The 19535-nt window shown below is 38.2% G+C and overlaps 1 protein-coding gene across 4 annotated transcripts; it reads left to right on the top strand.

Moving 5' to 3' along the window:
- The first annotated feature begins 6132 nt into the window (after nucleotides 1-6132).
- Nucleotides 6133-19535, top strand: CCNL1 (cyclin L1). Of its 4 annotated transcripts, XM_057738355.1 has the most exons (11): nucleotides 6133-7403; nucleotides 7693-7767; nucleotides 8246-8355; nucleotides 13992-14112; nucleotides 15182-15246; nucleotides 16965-17064; nucleotides 17180-17284; nucleotides 17382-17523; nucleotides 17758-17869; nucleotides 17983-18081; nucleotides 18731-19535. In XM_057738355.1, the coding sequence occupies exons 1-11, from the start codon at nucleotides 7101-7103 to the stop codon at nucleotides 19077-19079; spliced, it is 1581 nt and encodes a 526-aa protein (XP_057594338.1). In that variant the 5' UTR covers nucleotides 6133-7100; the 3' UTR covers nucleotides 19080-19535. The 4 variants fall into 4 exon arrangements, 2 of the variants coding, with proteins under 2 accessions (XP_057594338.1, XP_057594339.1); XM_057738356.1 differs by lacking the exons at nucleotides 17758-17869; nucleotides 17983-18081; nucleotides 18731-19535 and having other exon boundaries at nucleotides 6990-7403; nucleotides 17180-17283; nucleotides 17380-17523; XR_009054248.1 differs by lacking the exons at nucleotides 17382-17523; nucleotides 17758-17869; nucleotides 17983-18081; nucleotides 18731-19535 and having other exon boundaries at nucleotides 6985-7403; nucleotides 15485-17064; nucleotides 17180-17228.

The following is a 19535-nucleotide window of genomic DNA, read 5'->3' as shown; positions in this document are numbered from 1 at the left end:
TCTACAAACTCCTTGAAGGCAGAATCTGTCTTATTCATCACCATATCCATAGTGCCTGGAACACAGCCTGGTACTTAGTTGTCAATAAATAATAAGAGTTTAAAAATGAATGAATGAATACAAATTGTTCACAGCTGGCAGACCAAAAGTCGCTGGGGCCAGAACAACTGGTATCAACCATTGGCCAACATCAGGTAAATAATTTGCATTTCCAAGCACTGGAAAATGAATTAGTATATAACCATTTCGCCTGACAACAGTATTTTGTGGTAGGTGTCATTAGTATCATTTTATTACAGGTTAAATAATTGCCTAAATAATTAAAGCAAATTAAGTAATTTGCCTAAATTTGCATGGCTGAGTGACAGGATTCCCCACCCCCACCCCCACAGTAAATCAACTCCATAGCCTCCAGTACTTTGAACTGGAGTACTTTGGGTTCTGCTTTCTCCATACTGAGATTAGTAAAAGAGATAAAATCATCTAATGTGCTTTCAAGCCTTACCGCTCAATATAGCTCTTAAACTAGCACTATCAGCCTCACTTGGGAGCTTTTTTAGAAATGGGGCTTCACCCTGGTAATTTGTATACATCTTAAAGTTTGAGAAGCATTTCTTAAAAAATATCAGGAAATGGCAAATCTCACTGCATTGGTTTTCTATAGCTGCTATTTAAAATTACAACAAGTTTAGTGACTTAAAGCAATGCGAATTTATATTATCTTACAGTTCTGCAAGTTAGAAGTCCTAAATCAGTTTCAGTGGGCCAAAATCCAGGTGTTGGCAGGGTCACACTCCCTTGATGTGGTCTATTTGGAAGTCATGCCAGTAAGCTCTTCTTACTCTTCTTATTCTTGGACTGCTGACTAAAACCAAGACTGGTTGGCCAATTTCTGACATTAAATATCATAACGAATAAATCCATCGAGCTTGATTGGATTATTTGCAATCAGCAGATATTTACTGAGTAGCTATTTGCAGCCTCATCTTTGGACCTTAGTTTCCTTGCTTGAATAAAAGATAAGAGACTAGATACTAGCTTTAATCTAGCTCCAAAAGCAAACTTGTGGGCTTTTTAGCTTTACAGTTCAGTTTATCAAATTGGCACTGGCCTTAACTCTTGGTCACACGTGGCCAATTTCTGGACACACCTCCAAAAACTGTCTCAGAGCTTCTGTCCACACTCAGTTATCAAGCAACTTCACTGTATTGTTTCCATGAGGTCCTGCCCTCCACTGTAACTCTCTTGGTATAGCAATTCCAACAGGCCTCCTGTTCTGCAGCCCAGGCCTATATAGAACAGATGTTGTAAGCTATTTAAGTAGCCCGTTATGAGGGCTACTTAACACAGAAAAGAGCAGAAGTGGAAACATGGCTGATCTGCTACAAAGTGCTGCAAAAATAATAGGATAATTGGGACCTACGGCTCTCTGTTAGGGAAAGAGGGCTGTGGTGACAGGACAGACACTTGAGGATGGAACTAACTTATGGATGGAAAGGAGAAGGCAAGACCAGGCTGCCTATGGAAGGCCCTAGGAGAAAACATGCACTTCAATCCACAAGTTCTGATTAAGTATCGGCTCTATACACAGTGTCTATCAGGTTCTGTGGAGAATGCAAATAAATGCAAAATTGGTCCTATTTTTAAGGATTCAATAAACTTACCCATGAAGTAATCAAGTAACAATGTATGATAGTATGGAATCATGTGTCAAAATGTATATTAAAGGTCATAAATGCTAGGAGGGAGTCCAAAGAAGGGGGAAATTAATAAAAGGTAGATAGGGGGAGAAGGCTCCTAGCAAAAGGTCGGAAACTTCATCTGCATCTCAAAAAAATTAAATAAATAAAAGGATTTGATTTACAGAGAGGAGGAGTAAGAATGTTGCAAGCTTGAGAAATAGAAGGAAAGTAAGTGTGAAATCAGGAAGGAAGGTAAAGAACATATTGGTGAGGAGACAGGTCCAGCTGGTCTTGGTTCAAGTTGAGATATAGAAGGGAATAAGGTGAAGTGGTAATGGGATAAGGAAATGAGTGACAAAGTAAGTTTAGATTGTGGAAAGCCTCAATTGCCAAAAGGTATTTGATCTCTATCTTTTATCTCCAATTTTTTAAATTTTATTTTAGTTTAATTTTTTTGAGGAATTGGAAGAAGTAAACTAATATTTCAATAGCAATTTAGAGATGTCCCAGGATGAATGAGGGATGGGAGAGACTGGAGGCAAGACCATTTAGAAAGCTACCGTGATGGTCCAGGCATGAGGTAAAAGCAGATATCGTAGAATAGAACAGGCAGATTCGAGAACAATTTTCTTCCTTAAAGGAAGGAACAACGGGACTTAGCGACTAATTATACAATAAAGAAGAAATAACCAAAGATGAATCTGAGGTTCAAGATATCTGGATGACCAGAGTCAAAGAATTTTAGACCTGCAAGGGGTCCAGTTGAACTCCCTCACTTTAAGAAATAAGAAAACAGTGGTTTTTAAGATCAGAACTAGTTCTCTGCAGAGCCAGCAGCAGAATGCCCAGGCCAGGGCTATTATGAGATTTACCCCCAAGCAGTATATGCCTAAGTGTTAATTACATATAAATCATTTTCAGTCCCAACCACTGGATCACCAGGGAATTCACTAGAATGACTATTTCTAATGACAAGAGCAACCTGATCAGAATGTATTGTCATAGAACTGTCACAGAACTAAATGAAAAATAGTCATGTAGCTACATGAATAGGTCATGTGTGAAGTCAGATACTCTCTGATTTCTGCTGTAAATAGAAACTTGAGTAGCAACTTATTAAGGTTATAAGAGCTCCCTCTTGACATTAACCATAATGACTTATCCCTTCTTTGACTGCTTTTTGCACTTACTGGTCACCCTGACATCTGTCTTTGTGTGTACCATTTCCTTCATTAAGAGTATACCTTCCTTCTAGTGGGGTTGGGGTGGGATGAATTGGGAGATTGGGATTGCCATATATACATTACTAATGAGAAAAAAAGATCAAATTGTATACTTTAAATATATGCAGTTTCTTGAATGTCAATTGTATCTCAATAAAAGTTCTTCAAAAAAAAAAAAAAAGGTATACCTCCTTCCAGATGGGGACTTACACTTCATTTGCCCTTAGCCTAAATTACAGTGTTGTGTTATTAAACTCTGCTGGTCTACTTCTGGTTAACCGATTGCTGAAGAAATTAATGAAATTATACCAATTGTAATTTTAGGATTAAAGAATCTGAAAGTTTAAATAATAATGAAAAACATGCTCCCCTGAGAGGCTGCAGAGACTAATGGAATGAGAACTCATTTAAGCATCAGGAATATGGTTCTTCAATAGTCCCAGGGAGGCCACAGATAATTCCATTTGTCTCTTCAGTCATCATCTGAAACCTGCAGGTCTTGGTAAGTAAAAATGCAACTTTAATTATCACTGATTTTCTTTTAGACATGGGTGAACTCAGGGTCTACTAGCAGGACCTCTGTTTGTTGAGAAAGAATATACAAATACAGTATAGACTTACCATTCTATTTTTATTTCGAATGACAAATCATTTACTTTTTTTTTTTAAATGGTCCGTATGCTCTTTTTTTTTTTAAGTGCTACTTTTATTCTTTTTTTTAAATTAATTTATTTATTTCATTGGCTGTTTTGGGTCTTCGTTGCTGCATACGGGCTTTCTCTAGTTGCGGCGAGTGGGGGCTACTCTTCCGGTGCGCAGGCTTCTCATTGCAGTGGCCTCTCTTGCTGCACAGCACGGGCTCTAGGCACATGGGCTTCAGTAGTTGCGGCACATGGGCTCAATAGTTGTGGCTCACAGGGTCCAGAGCGCAGGCTCAATAGTTGTGGTGCACAGGCTTAGTTGCTCCACGGCATGTGGTATCTTCCTGGGGCAGGGATCGAACCTGTGTCCCCTGCATTGGCAGGCGGATTCTTACCCACTGCGCCACCTAGGAAGTCCCTTACCTTCTTTTTTAAAAATTTTATTTTATTGAAGTATAGTTGATTTACATGTTGTGTTAATATTTGCTATACAGCAAAGTGATTCAGTTATACATATACGTATTCTTTTTCACATTCATTTATCTTCTTAATGGAACAGTCTCACTTGTCTGAACTCATTGCTACTAAAGCTTTTATGTAATTAAAACGTATCCTTTAATGTTTTATAAAGGATCCTCCCAATTCTGGATCCTTTATAACTGAACAGGTCTTAGTCTTTCCACATTTTAATGTTGATGTTTTGGAACTAGGTATATGGAAAAACAACTTTCTTCAAAATAACTCAGAAATAATGTAACAACTTTTCCAACCACGATTTTTCTGTAATTTGACTCTTAAAAGGATAATCAAAAGTTTTTTTTCAACCCTAGTCTTTAGACAACCTTGTGGAGCACAGCCACTAGACCCATTACTTTCCATCTTCTGGATTAGTCATGAATTAAAATTTTTTAAAAAAGTTAAAATTAAAAATAAATCACAGTTTAATGAGTTAATGTGGGCCCACTTCCTCTACCACCTTTGTTGAAGCTGCAGGGAGGAACAGTGAAAATAGTCATGTCTATTCAATGCAATTTGGGTTACTATCAGAAGGCAGTGGGAAATGGGCACAAAGTTGTGGAATAGTGTGGGTGGTTCTCCACTTCTGGAAATGATTTCGAGACACAGGAGGTGGGGAACAGGGAGGTCCACTGGGACATGATATCAGGAGTAGAGCAAGTAACCCCTCCTCCCAGAACTCCTCACTCCTATGCTTGTGAACTTTAAAAAAAAAATGTATTTATTTATTTGGTTGCAATAGGTCTTAGTTGTGTCAAGTGGGCTCTGTAGTTGCAGCTTGCTGGCTCTTTAGTTGCAGCATGTGAACTCTTAGTTGTGGAATGTGGGATCTAGTTCCCTGACCAGGGACGGAACCCGGGCCCCCTGCATTCGGAGCACAGAGTCTTAACCAGTGTGCCACCAGGGAAGTCCCTGCTTGTTAACTTTTTTAGATTAAAGCCATGGAAATAGAGATTAAAAATATATTATAAAATATATCAAGACAGCACCAAGTCAGCTTATTGAAGAGGTGTGGTAGGAGACCCTCTAAATATTAGAAAAATGTTCCATTAAGAAATAGTCTTAAAAATAAATTATATTACTCTCAAGTCCTTAGAAATTTAAGTGGTGATTTCACTGAAGCTCAATATTTCAATGAAGCATATTACCAATTAGGCCACCCCCCATTTTGAAATAATTGAAGCTTTCTCCACTGATACTATCTTACACAACCACACTAGATGATCAGAACTAAGAAAATAGCATATCATCAATTAGTTTTTAAAGATTTCAAAGTTTGTTACAACATTTAAACCCCTGCTGAATACTGGAGAAGGAAGTTTCCCTGGAAGCAGCCTAGTAAGAAAGGTGAAGGTGACATGCAGATAACTGACTAGTTATCTCTACTGGAGCAATGTTTCTCAGTCCTGGCTGAACATTCCAATCGCTGGAGGATGGACAAAATTCAGCCACCGGCTGGGCCCACCCCAAATCAATAATATCAACCCCTACAAATAAGACTCAGGCATCAGTATAGTTTATAAACTCCTCTGGGGAATTCCCTGGCAGTCCAGTGGTTAGGACTACATGCTTTCACTGTGAAGAGCCCCTGTTCAATCCCTGGTCGCTGAACTAAGAGCCCACAAGCTTCATGGCGTGGCCAAAAATAAAATAAAAGCTCCTCTGTAGATCCTCATGTACAGCCACAGTTCAGAAATACTGATGTAAGGCTGCTTTAATGCTTTTTTTAAAATAAGGTTTTTGAATGTTTTGCTTTAGCGACATCACTGACAAATATTTCAATGTATTCAAAACTCCCTTTGCTCTATAGATCCAAGTTTCAATTCACTTTCTATAATTAATCAAAGTAAGCCTTAAAACAGCTATGTAATAGAAAGGCGATGGGGTTTCTCATCCTTGGACAACGTCTCTGAAGTTCAAGCATGGGATTAAAAAAAATGGTTGGAGTAAACCAAGATCTACTCCTTTTCCTCCCACTGTAGCTCCTAGTAGTTTGGATCAGTATCATTTGTTTTTACTTCAAATTTGAGAAAATCTGGAGAACTGCTAATATCACAGAGGGAAAAAATACATAAAGGAGATTGATTTCTCCCATACTACCTGATTGCAGGAACCACGCACTAATACAAAGACTCCCAGGCATAATCAAATTACCTCTGTAAAGTCTCGCCCTGAGACTATTTTTGGAAACTACGGATTTTCCAGATTAGCGAAAGCTGTGGTGTTGTCACCGGCTCAGGGCCTGAGTTTCGCAAGTTGCTAGAGCAGCCTGCCTCCCAGTCTATACGAAGTCTTCGTCCTACATCGATGCCCCTGAGAACCACACGCTCATCGGGAAGCTTTTTTTTTTTTTTGGAACCAAAGTAATTCACATTCCTCTTTTTTAAAAATACTGTAAAGCAGCCCTCTCCAGATTCCTCGCGGGTCACTTTAAATAACAAGTTCATCCGTACACATCATCGGAGCAACCACTTCCACCCGCCAGTGCGGGAGAAGGTCGACCCAACGCCTCCCTTTGTACTCGCCCAGCCTGCGCCACCCAAATGCGAAAAGTTAAGGAGAGGAAGAGAGACCCGAGCCCAGGGACGCACGTCCTAGACAAATTATCCAAATCGCGCAGGGATTATAGTAAATTTTGCGGACTCGAACTTGGGGACAAGGTATCCCGTAAAGCTCCCTTATTATCCTTGTGGTTAAAAATATTACAAACGAGCCGGCTCGGGCTTGTTTTACTAAACAGACCACCTCCTCCACCACTCTGAGGACCCAGCGGAGAGGTCACCCAGGTCACCCAAAGGTCCCACCCGCTGCCGCCACTCCCGGCCCACGCCTGGCAGAGGCGCAGCGGGGCGGAGACGAGACCTGAAGGGACTAGTTGGCGCGCGCCGGCCGGGCGTAGTGACGTCAGGGCGGAAGCGCACGCTGCGTGAAGCGGCTCCGAACCCGGCGGTCACGGGAATATCCGTCGCGCCGAGAACGCTGGTTAGTCTCACTCCGGGTTCCGGCTGCGTTGGGCGTGCGTGCAGCTCGCTGAAACTATGGCGTCCGGGCCTCACCCGACCGCGACCGCCGCCGCCGGCGCCTCGTCGGCCGCCGCGAGCGCGGGCGGCTCCAGCTCCGGCACGACGACCACGACGACGACCACGACGGGCGGGATTCTGATCGGCGACCGCCTCTACTCGGAAGTTTCGCTCACCATCGACCACTCGCTGATTCCGGAGGAGCGGCTCTCGCCCACCCCGTCCATGCAGGACGGGCTCGACCTGCCCAGCGAGACGGACTTGCGCATCCTGGGCTGCGAGCTCATCCAGGCCGCCGGCATTCTCCTCCGGCTGCCGCAGGTCAGTGCTCCTAGCCCGGGCCGACGGGGCGCGCCTCCCCCCCCCTTCCCCCCGCCGTTCCCTCCGCTGCGTGCCGGCACCACCGGGTCCCGGGCGGGTGAGGGTGTCCCCCTGGGGCTCTTCAGCCGCGGGTCCCGGCTGGAGCCCTGGCGTGCGAGCGCGGGAGGACAGGGCAGGAGCTGTTGGCGGCGGGGAGGGGGAGGGGAGCGAGCGGAGGCACAAAATGGCGGCGGCGCCTGGTGCGGGCCCGCCTGACCCCTGCGTTTCTGTTCTCCTCTCTCGTCTGCAGGTGGCGATGGCAACGGGGCAGGTGTTGTTTCATCGTTTTTTCTACTCCAAATCTTTCGTCAAACACAGTTTCGAGGTAAGCAGAGCGGGGGCGGGTGAAAGGGGATTTTTTCATCCGGAAATTGGAAGGAGGGAGGGGGTAGTGTCAGCAGCCAGCCTTTCCAGAAAGGGAGTGGTTAGTTTTAGGCCTTTGTACCTAGCTCTCATCCACCGGAAGTAGGGACTTTGGGGAAGTGTTTTAGAACCAGAAGATGGATCCTGAGCCCAGGTGCCTCATCATCAAGCATTAGAATTTTCAACCAAATGCAGAATTGCTGTAAGATTGAGCTTGACTCTGGATTCAAAATTAATGGGGTGGGTAAGCCATAAAAAGAAAGCATCACACTAGCATAGCTGGTCACTTGCCATTTCATTCCACCAAAGGTTGTCCCACTTGTGTCCTAAAGTTTCTTCATTAGAATAAGTTCCTTAGACTTTGATAGGGGCACTTTTTTCTAACTTTACTCTGTAGTGCCGAAATCTAACAACTTTTTATTGGATCATGGTTCTTTCAGATTGTTGCCATGGCTTGTATTAATCTTGCATCAAAAATCGAAGAAGCACCTAGAAGAATAAGAGATGTGATTAATGTGTTTCACCACCTACGCCAGTTAAGAGGAAAAAGGTAAGATTGGCATTATTGAACACAGCATCTCTTGATACTTCTGTACTGTGCACCAATCATCAAATCAAAACATTCTTTCCTCTCAAGTTAAAACCGATGCAATGGAAAACTGACTTTAATTTAGGTGTTAAAATTCACATAGGAACACGTTGATACTTAATTTGAAAAACCACGATTAACCAGTTATCTAAAGTTTGTAGAGGCAGTTGCGTTTATGGACAATCCTAACAGTGCTGTGAAGCCAGTCCTGTGGTTTAAGATTAACAAGAAAGGGAATACGTTTGGCTCAAGTGTGAGTGTATTCTGTAAGTTATTTTTCCCCTCCCTTCTCTGGAAGACTGAAGGCTGGAAGTTTAAACACTGCAGTTCAAGTTAACGTGGGAAAGTTTCGTGTAGATTGTTTTTCCACTGGAAGTCTCAGTTAACTTTTTATCAATTGACGTTGGCTTCTGTTAGAATACTTCTCAACATTGAACTACGATATATCCCGATATATCCCCTAATACCGGATCTGAAAAGACTGCAGGATGATAAAGTTTGGAATTTGGAGTCAAGGGGATTAAACAGGTATTTGTTTTGGTCAGATAACAGTCTCAGTGAGTAGGCTGCATTTAGATAAGGTCTATTTATCTGATCTTGTAAGAAAACAGAGACCAAAATAGTGTTGTCTTTTAGGTGTGCTGGTTACCTGCTAACACTTTATGTGTTAGTGTGAGGCAGTATCAGAAAGTTTTAGTTGCATTGCTTTTTGCGTCTACAGAAGTGTTTCTTGTGTCTACAGCCTGTGTCTGGTACATGCTGCAGAAGGATATACTTGACGTAGATTAGTTCTTGTGTTCACTTTTTAAGGAATTGTTGTGATGTTAGGTAAACTTGTACTGAGTTTGAAAGGAAGTTAGTTATGAAAGGATTTTAAGTCGTTTTGAGGTTGGGCATTGGTTAGTACCAAATTAGTATCTTAGTGAGTGGTCCTTATTTGCTGAGTCTGTAAGTTGGCAGTAATGGAGCTATTCAGAGACAAGCAAATAGTAACCTAAAATGATTAGTCTACTTAGACTCTGAAACATTGCTACTCAGATAGTTTTCACAGAAATTTTCAATTTTCTTACATTCTTTATTCCGCCATCTTTTCTCATTCACTGTAACCATTTCCAGGGATAGACTAATTTCTAAATTTCATTTAAAAATGTCTTTTAACTTCTTAGGAATCCCTGAAAATTGGGAAGTTTTCCAATTGGAATTTAGCATGGTCTGAACTAAATTTTATGTTTAGGTCTAGCTGATTCTTCAAGGTGTTTAAGTGAAATGACACTAATAAAAAGGTTGTTTATCTTTCATCAAAGGATTCTGTGTTTGCTTAAAGGAAATAGTTTTCTGTTAGTATTCTTTGAACCTTCGAGCTAACTATTGTCATTTATTATTATCTACTTTGAAATTTTTCTTTGAGACTTACAGTATTCTTCCTTGATGTCAGAGTAGGTCCTCTTAACTATAAAAACCTTGGAATTTAAAACATCTCACTTGATTTGACCGCCGTGTCTGATGTAACAGTGCGGGGTTTTTTTGTTTGTTTTTGTTTTTTTCCTTTTCTTTTGGCCATTATCACAGAGAAATTGATTGTGTCTCAATCTTAGAAGTCTGATTATAGCATGAAATTTAAAGGGAGTTGTTAATTGCATGGAAGCCTTTTTTTTAAAGCAGGATTTAAAAGTGTTTCTATGCATATTACAAGTTTACTCAGACAGGTAGCTTGTATATGTTATTAACTTCAACTCTTTTTTCCCTTGCAACCGACTATACAGCGACCAGCTACATTTACCAAAGCCTGGGTGATGTGGAGTGGTACATAGCGATGAAGCTGTCGTCATGGCAACAGTGAGTGAAGTATCGAAAATCCCCAAGGAGAAGCCAGTGCTCTGAGAATAGGTCACTGGAATCGGGGACTAACAGGTTGGCCACTGGTGAACCATTTAGAAAAACTCCTGTTTCTTGTTATAAGCGTTTGTCTTTGCTGTCCAAGTTATTAGAACAGTAGCTTAGTAATTTTTTGCATAGATTAATGTCATTAGAAAGTACTATAAATATCATGCTTCAGTTAGGTAAAGTATATCAGTTTGGCTTACTGGTGCTATTTGTTTTAATTTAGTTTATGCATAGCTTTAAAGTGTAGTGTGACCTTGCTAATAACAGGCATCATTTTTGTAGACTTTAGGTCACTATTTCAGTCCTGACTATATATTAGAATCACCAGAGGAGTTTTTAGAAGTAATGCCCAAGCCCGGTCTTGGATTGTTTTTGTGTTTTTTTTCCCTCTTCAGTTTTTTGTAGTTTGAGAGTGGTTTTTTAAGCTCAGGATAAATGGCTGAATTTAAAAAAGAAAGATTGCTTTTTCCGTTTCAGTAGTTTCCAATCATAATTTGCTTTTGAGATGCAGCATATTCCCAGCAAATTAAGGGGTTTATGTAGTTTTAAGGTGCCTCCTTTCATACTATAAGGCTTGTCTAAAGACAGATATTTGAAGACTGTTGCAACCCACTCATTGGTGAATATGGTGTGGTATTTTCAACATACATGTATATCATAGATTAGAGTTGGAAGGGTCTTGAGTGATCTTGTCATTTAGTCCAGCCTTCCTCTGCAGTTTATTTTGGTAGCTCTAAAAGGTGGCCTTTAGTTTAAACGCTGCCAAAGAAAGAATGTTCCTTTGTAGGAGGAATTACAAATTTCTGTATGTTGAGCAGCAGTCTGCCTTTTTGTAAACTACTCATCTCGTTTAGTCTCTTAAAGAACTTGTTCCTCATTTTCTTGGTCCTTCGTACCATGTGAGTGAGACAAACCATGTTGGGATCTCCTAAATTTGTTGTTGTGGATGTATTTTAACATCATGCTAAAGGAAGAACAGCTACTCTGAGAGACCAGATAATAAATTTCAAATGACCCAAAATTTCATACTAAGACTAAAATTTGAAAGTTCTTTTCATATAAATTAATCTGAAAAATATGACAAACTTAAAGCAGAGGAGGTAGAATTAGGTTTGAATGTTTTTTGATCATGAGAATTTTTTTTTCTGAATAGATGAAGGTTTCTTTTAAAAAGATTTTAAAACCTTACCTTGTCAAACTTTTATTGGAAAGGAAAGTTTGCCTAATTGAGGAGGAAGAAATTCTAGCAAGCTTTAATTCACTTTGATGTACTTGTTGCCAGGTAAAGTACTAATTGATACTTTGTTAATACAAAGAAACCATTTACTTAGGCAGCTGGGAACCTTTTCTCACTGCTGTTATATGGGGACACATTTTTCTGCTTCTGATACAAAATAATCTTTGTAAGTAGTGTAAATTACATGTTCATTGAGCCTTGTTTCCTTTGTGAGGTTAAACCAGTTTTGAACAAAATGAAGGTATCAGATTATACACCTGCAAAGTTAACTGTGAAGACTGTAGGTAGTAGTAGGCCTAAGCAAGAAGTTGCAAATGGAGTTGAATTATAGTAGATGGTAGGTTTGGTTTCCTCAGTTGGTTTAATGTTGGGATTTTGACACAAAAAATGGGAAAGTAAGGATTGTGGCAGAATAGTTGGAAAGTAGTTTGCTTAAGCAGAATTAATGTTTAAACCTGATTTGGGACCAGATAATCGCCATAATTCAAATGTTTAGTTGGTTGATTGCACGAAAATTAGTTTTAACAGAATTTGAAATCAACTCTTGAAGCAAGTTTAGTAAGAGGTATAATGAGTTTGTTCAACATAAATGGGAAAAAATGAGACAAAACTGCTTTTGTAAGGATACTAATGGTGCAGTTTACTGTTTGAGTTGCACATTAGGAGTTAAGGTGATGCGCAACTGTAACACCAGAGGTATTGTCTCCTAATGGATGCGTGATGAAAGGGCCATCAGATAAACTAGTCCATCGGTTAGAGTCTTAAGTAGATTTGACTTTTTTCCAAATTTCTTGTTATAACATCTGAAAAATCATAAATGTTAAGATCTTTTGAATATGTTTTCATATATACATTAATTGTTCTCATTTGAGTTAAATTTGATTTTTTTCCAAAGAACAATGAACTTGTAGCCTATTTTTCCTGATAAAATGGGTTCATTATTTTTATGTTAGAAGTCAGTCCACTCCTCAGTTGGTGGCCTTATTTCTCACACCTTTCAAAGCTGTAATAATTGAATTGAGTGAAGGCCATTTTCAGCATTGTTAACATGCTATTTTCGACTTGTCAGCTTTGCCAACTTCTGTCTTATATCCAACTTGGTAAAAATCATAGAGTATAGAATAACTAGAAATAGTCGAGTTAAGCATTCCAGTTTTATAATTTGAAATAGAATGGAAAATAAATATGATAGCTGATTTTTTACTCTGGTAACAATCACTACAGGGTGATATAGCTTATTTCAGATTCTTTTCTGATCTTCAAGTGGATATATAGGTTTTTGGCTAAAATATGAGCTCACATTTTTCTGGATTTGGTGTGCATGGTAAAATGAGTTGTAAGTGGAGGAATGTTCAGCATGACTGTCTTTTTGAAATGTTGTGTTCTACCCAGAGTAGAAACTCTTGAATCTTTTGGCTGGAAATAAATGGAGTATGGGGGGAGAGTATTTAAATGTTTTATACACCCCCCCCCCCTTACAATCAACATCTTAATAGAAATGTACTTTTTGTTGGTTGGATCTAAGAATGTATCAAAGGACATTGGGACATTTTATAGGCTTTAAATGAGAGTCCAAGTCCTGACTCATTAAGAAACTAGTTCTCAACTTTGACTTGAATAAGACAGTTTTTTAATTGAAAGTTTTTTTCCAAAGAATTGAACCATTGATATATCGCCTTCTCTATCATAACTTTTGAAGCTTTCAAAATTCAGTCTGGCACAGAGACCTTGAGAGCTCTTCCAGTTTCTTCATTATGGTTGGCCTTCCCTTCTCTTTTGAATTGCGTATTAAAGATACTGCCTAATAACTAAAGCTCTGACCAAATTTTGGCCAGGTTTTTAGTGATCACTTTGAGTTCTAAATCCGATTTTTAAAAAAATTTCTTTGGTAATTGAATTGAATCCTTAATTTCCAGATTATTTTCTTTAAAAGAGATTCTTAGATCAGTTTATTTAAACAAATTGCTCATTTGGGGGAATCTGAATTAGCTACCCACCTTTTTTTCCTGTAATTTTAATTTTGGCCTTAAATTAGCCAAGTGCTGATATTTTATAAAATGAGTAAAATCACTATAATCGTAGAAAGTCTTTAAAATACATTTTTTCAGGAGCACATTAATTTTGTTGTTGGGGTCTGTGGAGACTAATGAGGTTTGTGAAAATAAATCAGGGTATCTGTCACTTCACATATATGCGTAAAATATCTGGATGAAAAAAGTCGATAAGGATAACTACGAGCATTAGCGAATTTTTTCATTTCAGGGTCTTGTTAGTAAACTAGGAACTGAGTCTAGAAAGTATATATTTAATTAGCATAACTTGGACAGCACAAGATTAATGCTTTTAACTTGTTTGCAGGAGTTTAAAAAGCTGGTTTCTGTTGCCAATAGTTGGTTGGAAGGGAAAATGGAGATGCCACAAATAAAATTTTTTGGATGTGCAAAACAGTTTTGATTTTATTTCTTACAAACTATAGGACTCCAAGCCCCCTGATCCTTGATCAGAACTACATTAACACCAAAAATCAAGTTATCAAGGCAGAGAGGAGGGTGCTAAAGGAGTTGGGATTTTGTGTTCATGTCAAGCATCCCCATAAGGTGAGTTGTAGAAAACAGAAATTACATTCGTAAGTATTAGGGTTTTTCTTAAAAATTTATTTTACATGAATTTATATTTGAGAGTTAACCGTTGGTTTTAAAAAGCAACTTTTTGGGTATTGAAATTTATCAGTAAAATGGGAGTCAAAAAGACTTGGGTTCAGATCTTTACTCTTTATTGTGTAGGCACAGATAAATTCTTTTTGCTTCTGAGGTAACCCAGTTTCCATACCTAGAAAATGGAGATTTTTAGATATTAGCCAAGGAATAAATAATAGGTGTATCTGCAGAAGTACGTGGCAGTGTGGTGCCCTGTTGCATAGTGAAATGCTCAGTGTGGTGGCTGCTTACTCTTAGCATTAATTGAGTGTTCTTAGGTTTCTCCAGTGTCTCTTGGCTTCTGTATGCTCAACATAAGCCATAGTACAGTGGTTATGAGAACAGGTGCTCTGGGGGCAGGACCATCTGCACATAGATTTGTTTATGCTATTAGCTGTGTGACCTTGGCAGATATCTCTGTTCCTGAGATTCCACATCTCTAAAATTATAAAATGAGAATGATGATAATACAGGTCCAGAAGGATCTGAACTGGGTGAGATAAACTCATTTATGTGAGTTTTTAAATTTATCACACTTTAGTGTGGTAAGCTTCACTGTAGAAATATTACTGTTTGATTACTTACTGTAATACCCACTCTGAGTTGTACATAATATGTATCATACCCATTGTATAACTTTAAAAACATAAAAGTCTGCTAGGGTTTTTGTACCTTGGGAAATTAAATGAAATAATCAGTTCCTGTCACATGAAAAATTAGGTACTGTTCTTAATTGATTTACTTCCATTTTTTTCCTGCACAATTTTGGAACATTACATCTCCGTGTGAACTCTATAGCATAATAACCTACGTTGACTCTCAGGTACATTTTAGGTTGGTCTGTATTTATGCAGTTTATGGAAGAATTAAAACTTACACCTAACATTTTTAGTTACTTACGTTCATTGAACTCTGTACTCTGAGAGAACCACCAGTATGCTAAACTGAGTTTTTTTCCCTTGTCCTTCAGATCATTGTTATGTATTTACAAGTCTTAGAATGTGAACGTAATCAAACCCTGGTTCAGACTGCCTGGTAAGTTGCTTTTTTACATTTCTTTCCTAGCCAGGAAAACAGAAGCAGAAATAAAGTAAGTTTCATTCTCCCTTTCCAAAATAATGAGATGAGTTTGTTTTGGTGCTTTTTGTTTTTTTGTTTTTAAATCAAAAGGTAAATAATGCTTATTTCTGCTTCCTGTTTTCTTGGCTTGACTAATTACTTTTAATGGAGAACTCAATTTAACTTTGTTCTTTTTTCTACTCTTTAATTAAAGGGTAGTCCATGATGGTAAGTCATAGAACTCTGCCCTCTGCACTTCAGCCCATGACCTCAGGATGGCCTGATTGGCTGCCCTGCTCTCCAGCCAATCCAGTGCAAGCTCTCATCCGAGATTCACTGAAGTGGTCCATATCCATCTGGCAGCATCTTCTAGTTCTGTCGGGGTGTCAAAAGGATTTGTATATTTCCTTCTAGAAGTAACTCTTCAACATGCCTATGTATTTAATGTATACCTGTAACTATCAAAATGAATAGTTCATTTTTGATAGATTTGTTGTCCAGCTATTATGAAGTAAATGATTTTTGTTAGGAGTTTGATTAGATTTCTATTTTTAGTATGTAAAGCATGGATACTACCAAAGGAAACAGCAGCTTAAAATGGGCGCCATTCCCATACTTGATGAATTTATAGTTGCTGGGCTTTTAGGCAGTAGTATTAGAAACAAGAAGTACTTCATTTTTAAGACATGTTAATATTAACGTAGCATTTTAAAACTTAGACTTTGGAGATACAGATGTGTGATTTGCAGTGCTGACTTAAAGTTAAAACAAGGAGTTTGTGGTTCAGCCACAGCTACTGTCTTGAGACGATTATGTGCAGTACTTAAGTGATGTAATTCTTATGTTCTGGACTTATGACTGCCATTCTTCTTTGTGGGCTCAATAAATATTAGTAATAGTAGAAAAGTCTCTTATAAAATGCATGACTTTTTTATATATGTTCTATAAAATAGATTTTTTAGCAGTTTTCATGGGTAAGGATTTTTAAGAAATAGTCTTTAATTTTAGTTTAACCTTTTGAACAATTTGTAAAATTTCTTCATTACTAAAGGAATATTGTGGGGAGGGTTCACTAATATAAAAGTCCAGTAATTTATTAACTGAAGTAGATACTGCTTTTTTATTTGTAGTCACAAAAAGGTACGTACACAAGGCTTGCTGTATATGTTTTTTGCTCATTTCCCAACCTAGGTTTTCTGAAGTAGCTTAGTTTTCTTAATATAATTTGGTACATGCTTACTGAAAATGCCTTTTTACCCCTCTCACAGTATTGAGTTTTTGAAAAAACTTGATTGACACTGCTTTTCATTGTGGATAAAGGAGAGAGATGGTCAATAATTAATGGCTTGAAGTATTGTTGGAGTGGTTTATCATTCTGAAACTAGTTATGTCAACTGATTTTCAGTGCATTGCTTTTCATAGAAATATGTTTTTAAAAACCTTTATGTTCTATTTGGAATAATAATACGGAATTATTTTAAAGGACTTTGGTCATATAAAGGAGACATGAATGATTCTAGTGTTAAATTCTTATCTCTTACTGATTTTTGAGTTAAGAATTGTTACATGCTAGAATATTGAAGATATAAATATGAGAAGAAAAAAGAATAAAGTAGATTGAGTCTCCAATTTTAGTAAGCTTCAAAAGAACTGGTTTATTTGCATACAAAGCTTATGGTTGAAATATTTTTCAGGAATTATATGAATGACAGTCTTCGAACCAATGTATTTGTTCGATTTCAACCAGAGACTATAGCATGTGCTTGCATCTACCTTGCAGCTAGAGCTCTTCAGGTAGGTATATATATAGCCTGATATGTTCTATAGTAGGATAAATCACAAGAATTATCAGTTCTCCTAATAAGAACAGTGAAAATTTCATCTAAACAATTCTATTTCTGTGGTTTAGATTCCATTGCCAACTCGTCCCCATTGGTTTCTTCTTTTTGGTACAACGGAAGAGGAGATCCAAGAAATCTGCATAGAAACGCTTAGGCTTTATACCAGAAAAAAGGTAGTTCTGTTTACTAGTGTTTGTGTTAGTGTTTTGTCAGTGCTAAGAATCTAAACTTCTGTAAAAGAGAAATACTAATTTCACTTTCTTCCAATAGCCAAACTATGAATTGCTAGAAAAAGAAGTAGAGAAAAGAAAAGTGGCCTTACAAGAAGCCAAATTAAAAGCAAAGGGATTGAATCCTGATGGAACTCCAGCCCTTTCAACCCTTGGTGGATTTTCTCCAGCCTCTAAACCATGTAAGATTAATTCCGGATTAAAATGACTTGAGCACTGCAGATGTGTGGATATTAGAAAGCTTTAGCGTTTAACAGTTGCATAGAAACAATGATGTTAAGCTGTTAATGTTTTCTCTCATGACAGCCAACTAAGGACTGATACTTGAATGTATTTGGAGTTACATTTAGAAACAAAATTGGCCCTCTGCAAAATCTAATAGTTAACAGTAACTTACTATGTTTTTTTTTTTAAAGCATCACCAAGAGAAGTAAAAGCTGAAGAGAAGTCACCAATCTCAGTTAATGTGAAGACAGTCAAAAAAGAACCTGAGGATAGACAGCAGGCTTCCAAAAGCCCTTACAATGGGTGAGTATACTTCAGTTAGAAAAATGGCCCAAGGAATCTTTTCATGTGTGTAATTTCTAACACACTAAGTATGTAACTAAAATATTGTGTGGGGTGTTTTTTTTTTCCCTAAGTGTAAGAAAAGACAGCAAGAGAAGTAGAAATAGCAGAAGTGCAAGTCGATCAAGGTCAAGAACACGATCACGTTCTAGATCACATACTCCAAGAAGACAGTAAGTAAATACTCTCTTAGGGAAAGCAGTCTTATTTGGAGTCTTTAAAGATTATGGCTTTTTCAAAAAAAAAAAATGCATATAGACTGTTTTCAGAGTTAGGCTAGATTTATTTAGTCTTTGAATATGAGGTAAATTGTGAGAAATGAGTTTGGAAATATACTCTGTAGGCACATGGCTTTTTTGTTTTGTGGTGGTGTATGGCATTCTGTTCTCTTCTTTGCCCATGTATTTTGGAGAAGTGTAGGGCCTGGCCAGCCACTTACTAATAACTTAATAGTCAAGTCAACAATAGCCAAAGAATCTTTACTAGTTAGCTTTATAATTAAATGGCTACCTACTTGTGGCTCTTCAGTCATTCTTTTGTGCATATGGAAGATAATTCAATAAATAGCTTTCTGGGACACTAAAAATTAATTACTCCCCTCCTTGGAATATAGACTTTATAGTAAATTTGTTTAAGATTTGTCTGTTATGTTAACAGGCTGGAGGAGAGGGAGTAAGGGGTGGGAAAATGTAATAAGTCTTTGGTCTGGCCTGTCATTGATACCAGTTGATAGTTTTTGTTTTGAACCTGCTGTGAGCACCACCAAAAATAATCTGCTCCCAGTAGAAACTGAATCTAAACCTCAAATTTTTGTTATCTAAGTTATAATAATAGGCGGAGTCGATCTGGAACATACAGCTCGAGATCAAGAAGCCGGTCCCGCAGTCACAGTGAAAGCCCAAGAAGACATCATAATCATGGTTCTCCTCACCTTAAAGCCAAGCATACCAGAGATGATTTAAAAAGTTCAAATAGACATGGTCATAAAAGGAAAAAGTCTCGTTCTCGATCTCAGAGCAAGTCTCGGGATCACTCAGATGCTGTCAAGAAACACAGGCATGAAAGGGGACATCATAGGGACAGGCGTGAAAGATCTCGCTCCTTTGAGAGGTCCCATAAAGGCAAGCACCATGGTGGCAGTCGCTCAGGACATGGCAGGCACAGGCGCTGACTTTCTTCCTTTGAGCCTGCATCAACTCCTGATTTTGCGTATCTGCAATGTGATGTATGGACTCATAATCAAAACATTAAAAGCAAACTGATTAGGATTTGATTTCTTAAAACTCTCTAGGTCTGTAGAAACACTGAGGACATTTTCTTTTGAAAAGAACTATGTTTTTTTGTTTTTTGGTTTTTTTTTGCACATAAAATGCCCTAGCAGTATCTAATTGAAAACCATGGTCAGGTTCAAATGTAATTATTATAGTTGTGTATTGTTTATTGCTATAAGAACTGGAGCGTGAATTCTGTAAAAATGTATCTTATTTTTATACAGATAAAATTGCAGACACTGTTCTATTTAAGTGGTTATTTGTTTAAATGATGGTGAATACTTTCTTAACACTGGTTTGTCTGCATGTGTAAAGATTTTTACAAGGAAATAAAATACAAATCTTGTTTTTCTAAA

Source organism: Hippopotamus amphibius, chromosome 6 (genome assembly GCF_030028045.1).
Source record: "Hippopotamus amphibius kiboko isolate mHipAmp2 chromosome 6, mHipAmp2.hap2, whole genome shotgun sequence".
NCBI lineage: Eukaryota > Metazoa > Chordata > Mammalia > Artiodactyla > Hippopotamidae > Hippopotamus > Hippopotamus amphibius.
Note: the sequence above shows the minus strand (reverse complement) of the source record. Positions and strands in the feature narration are given on the sequence as shown.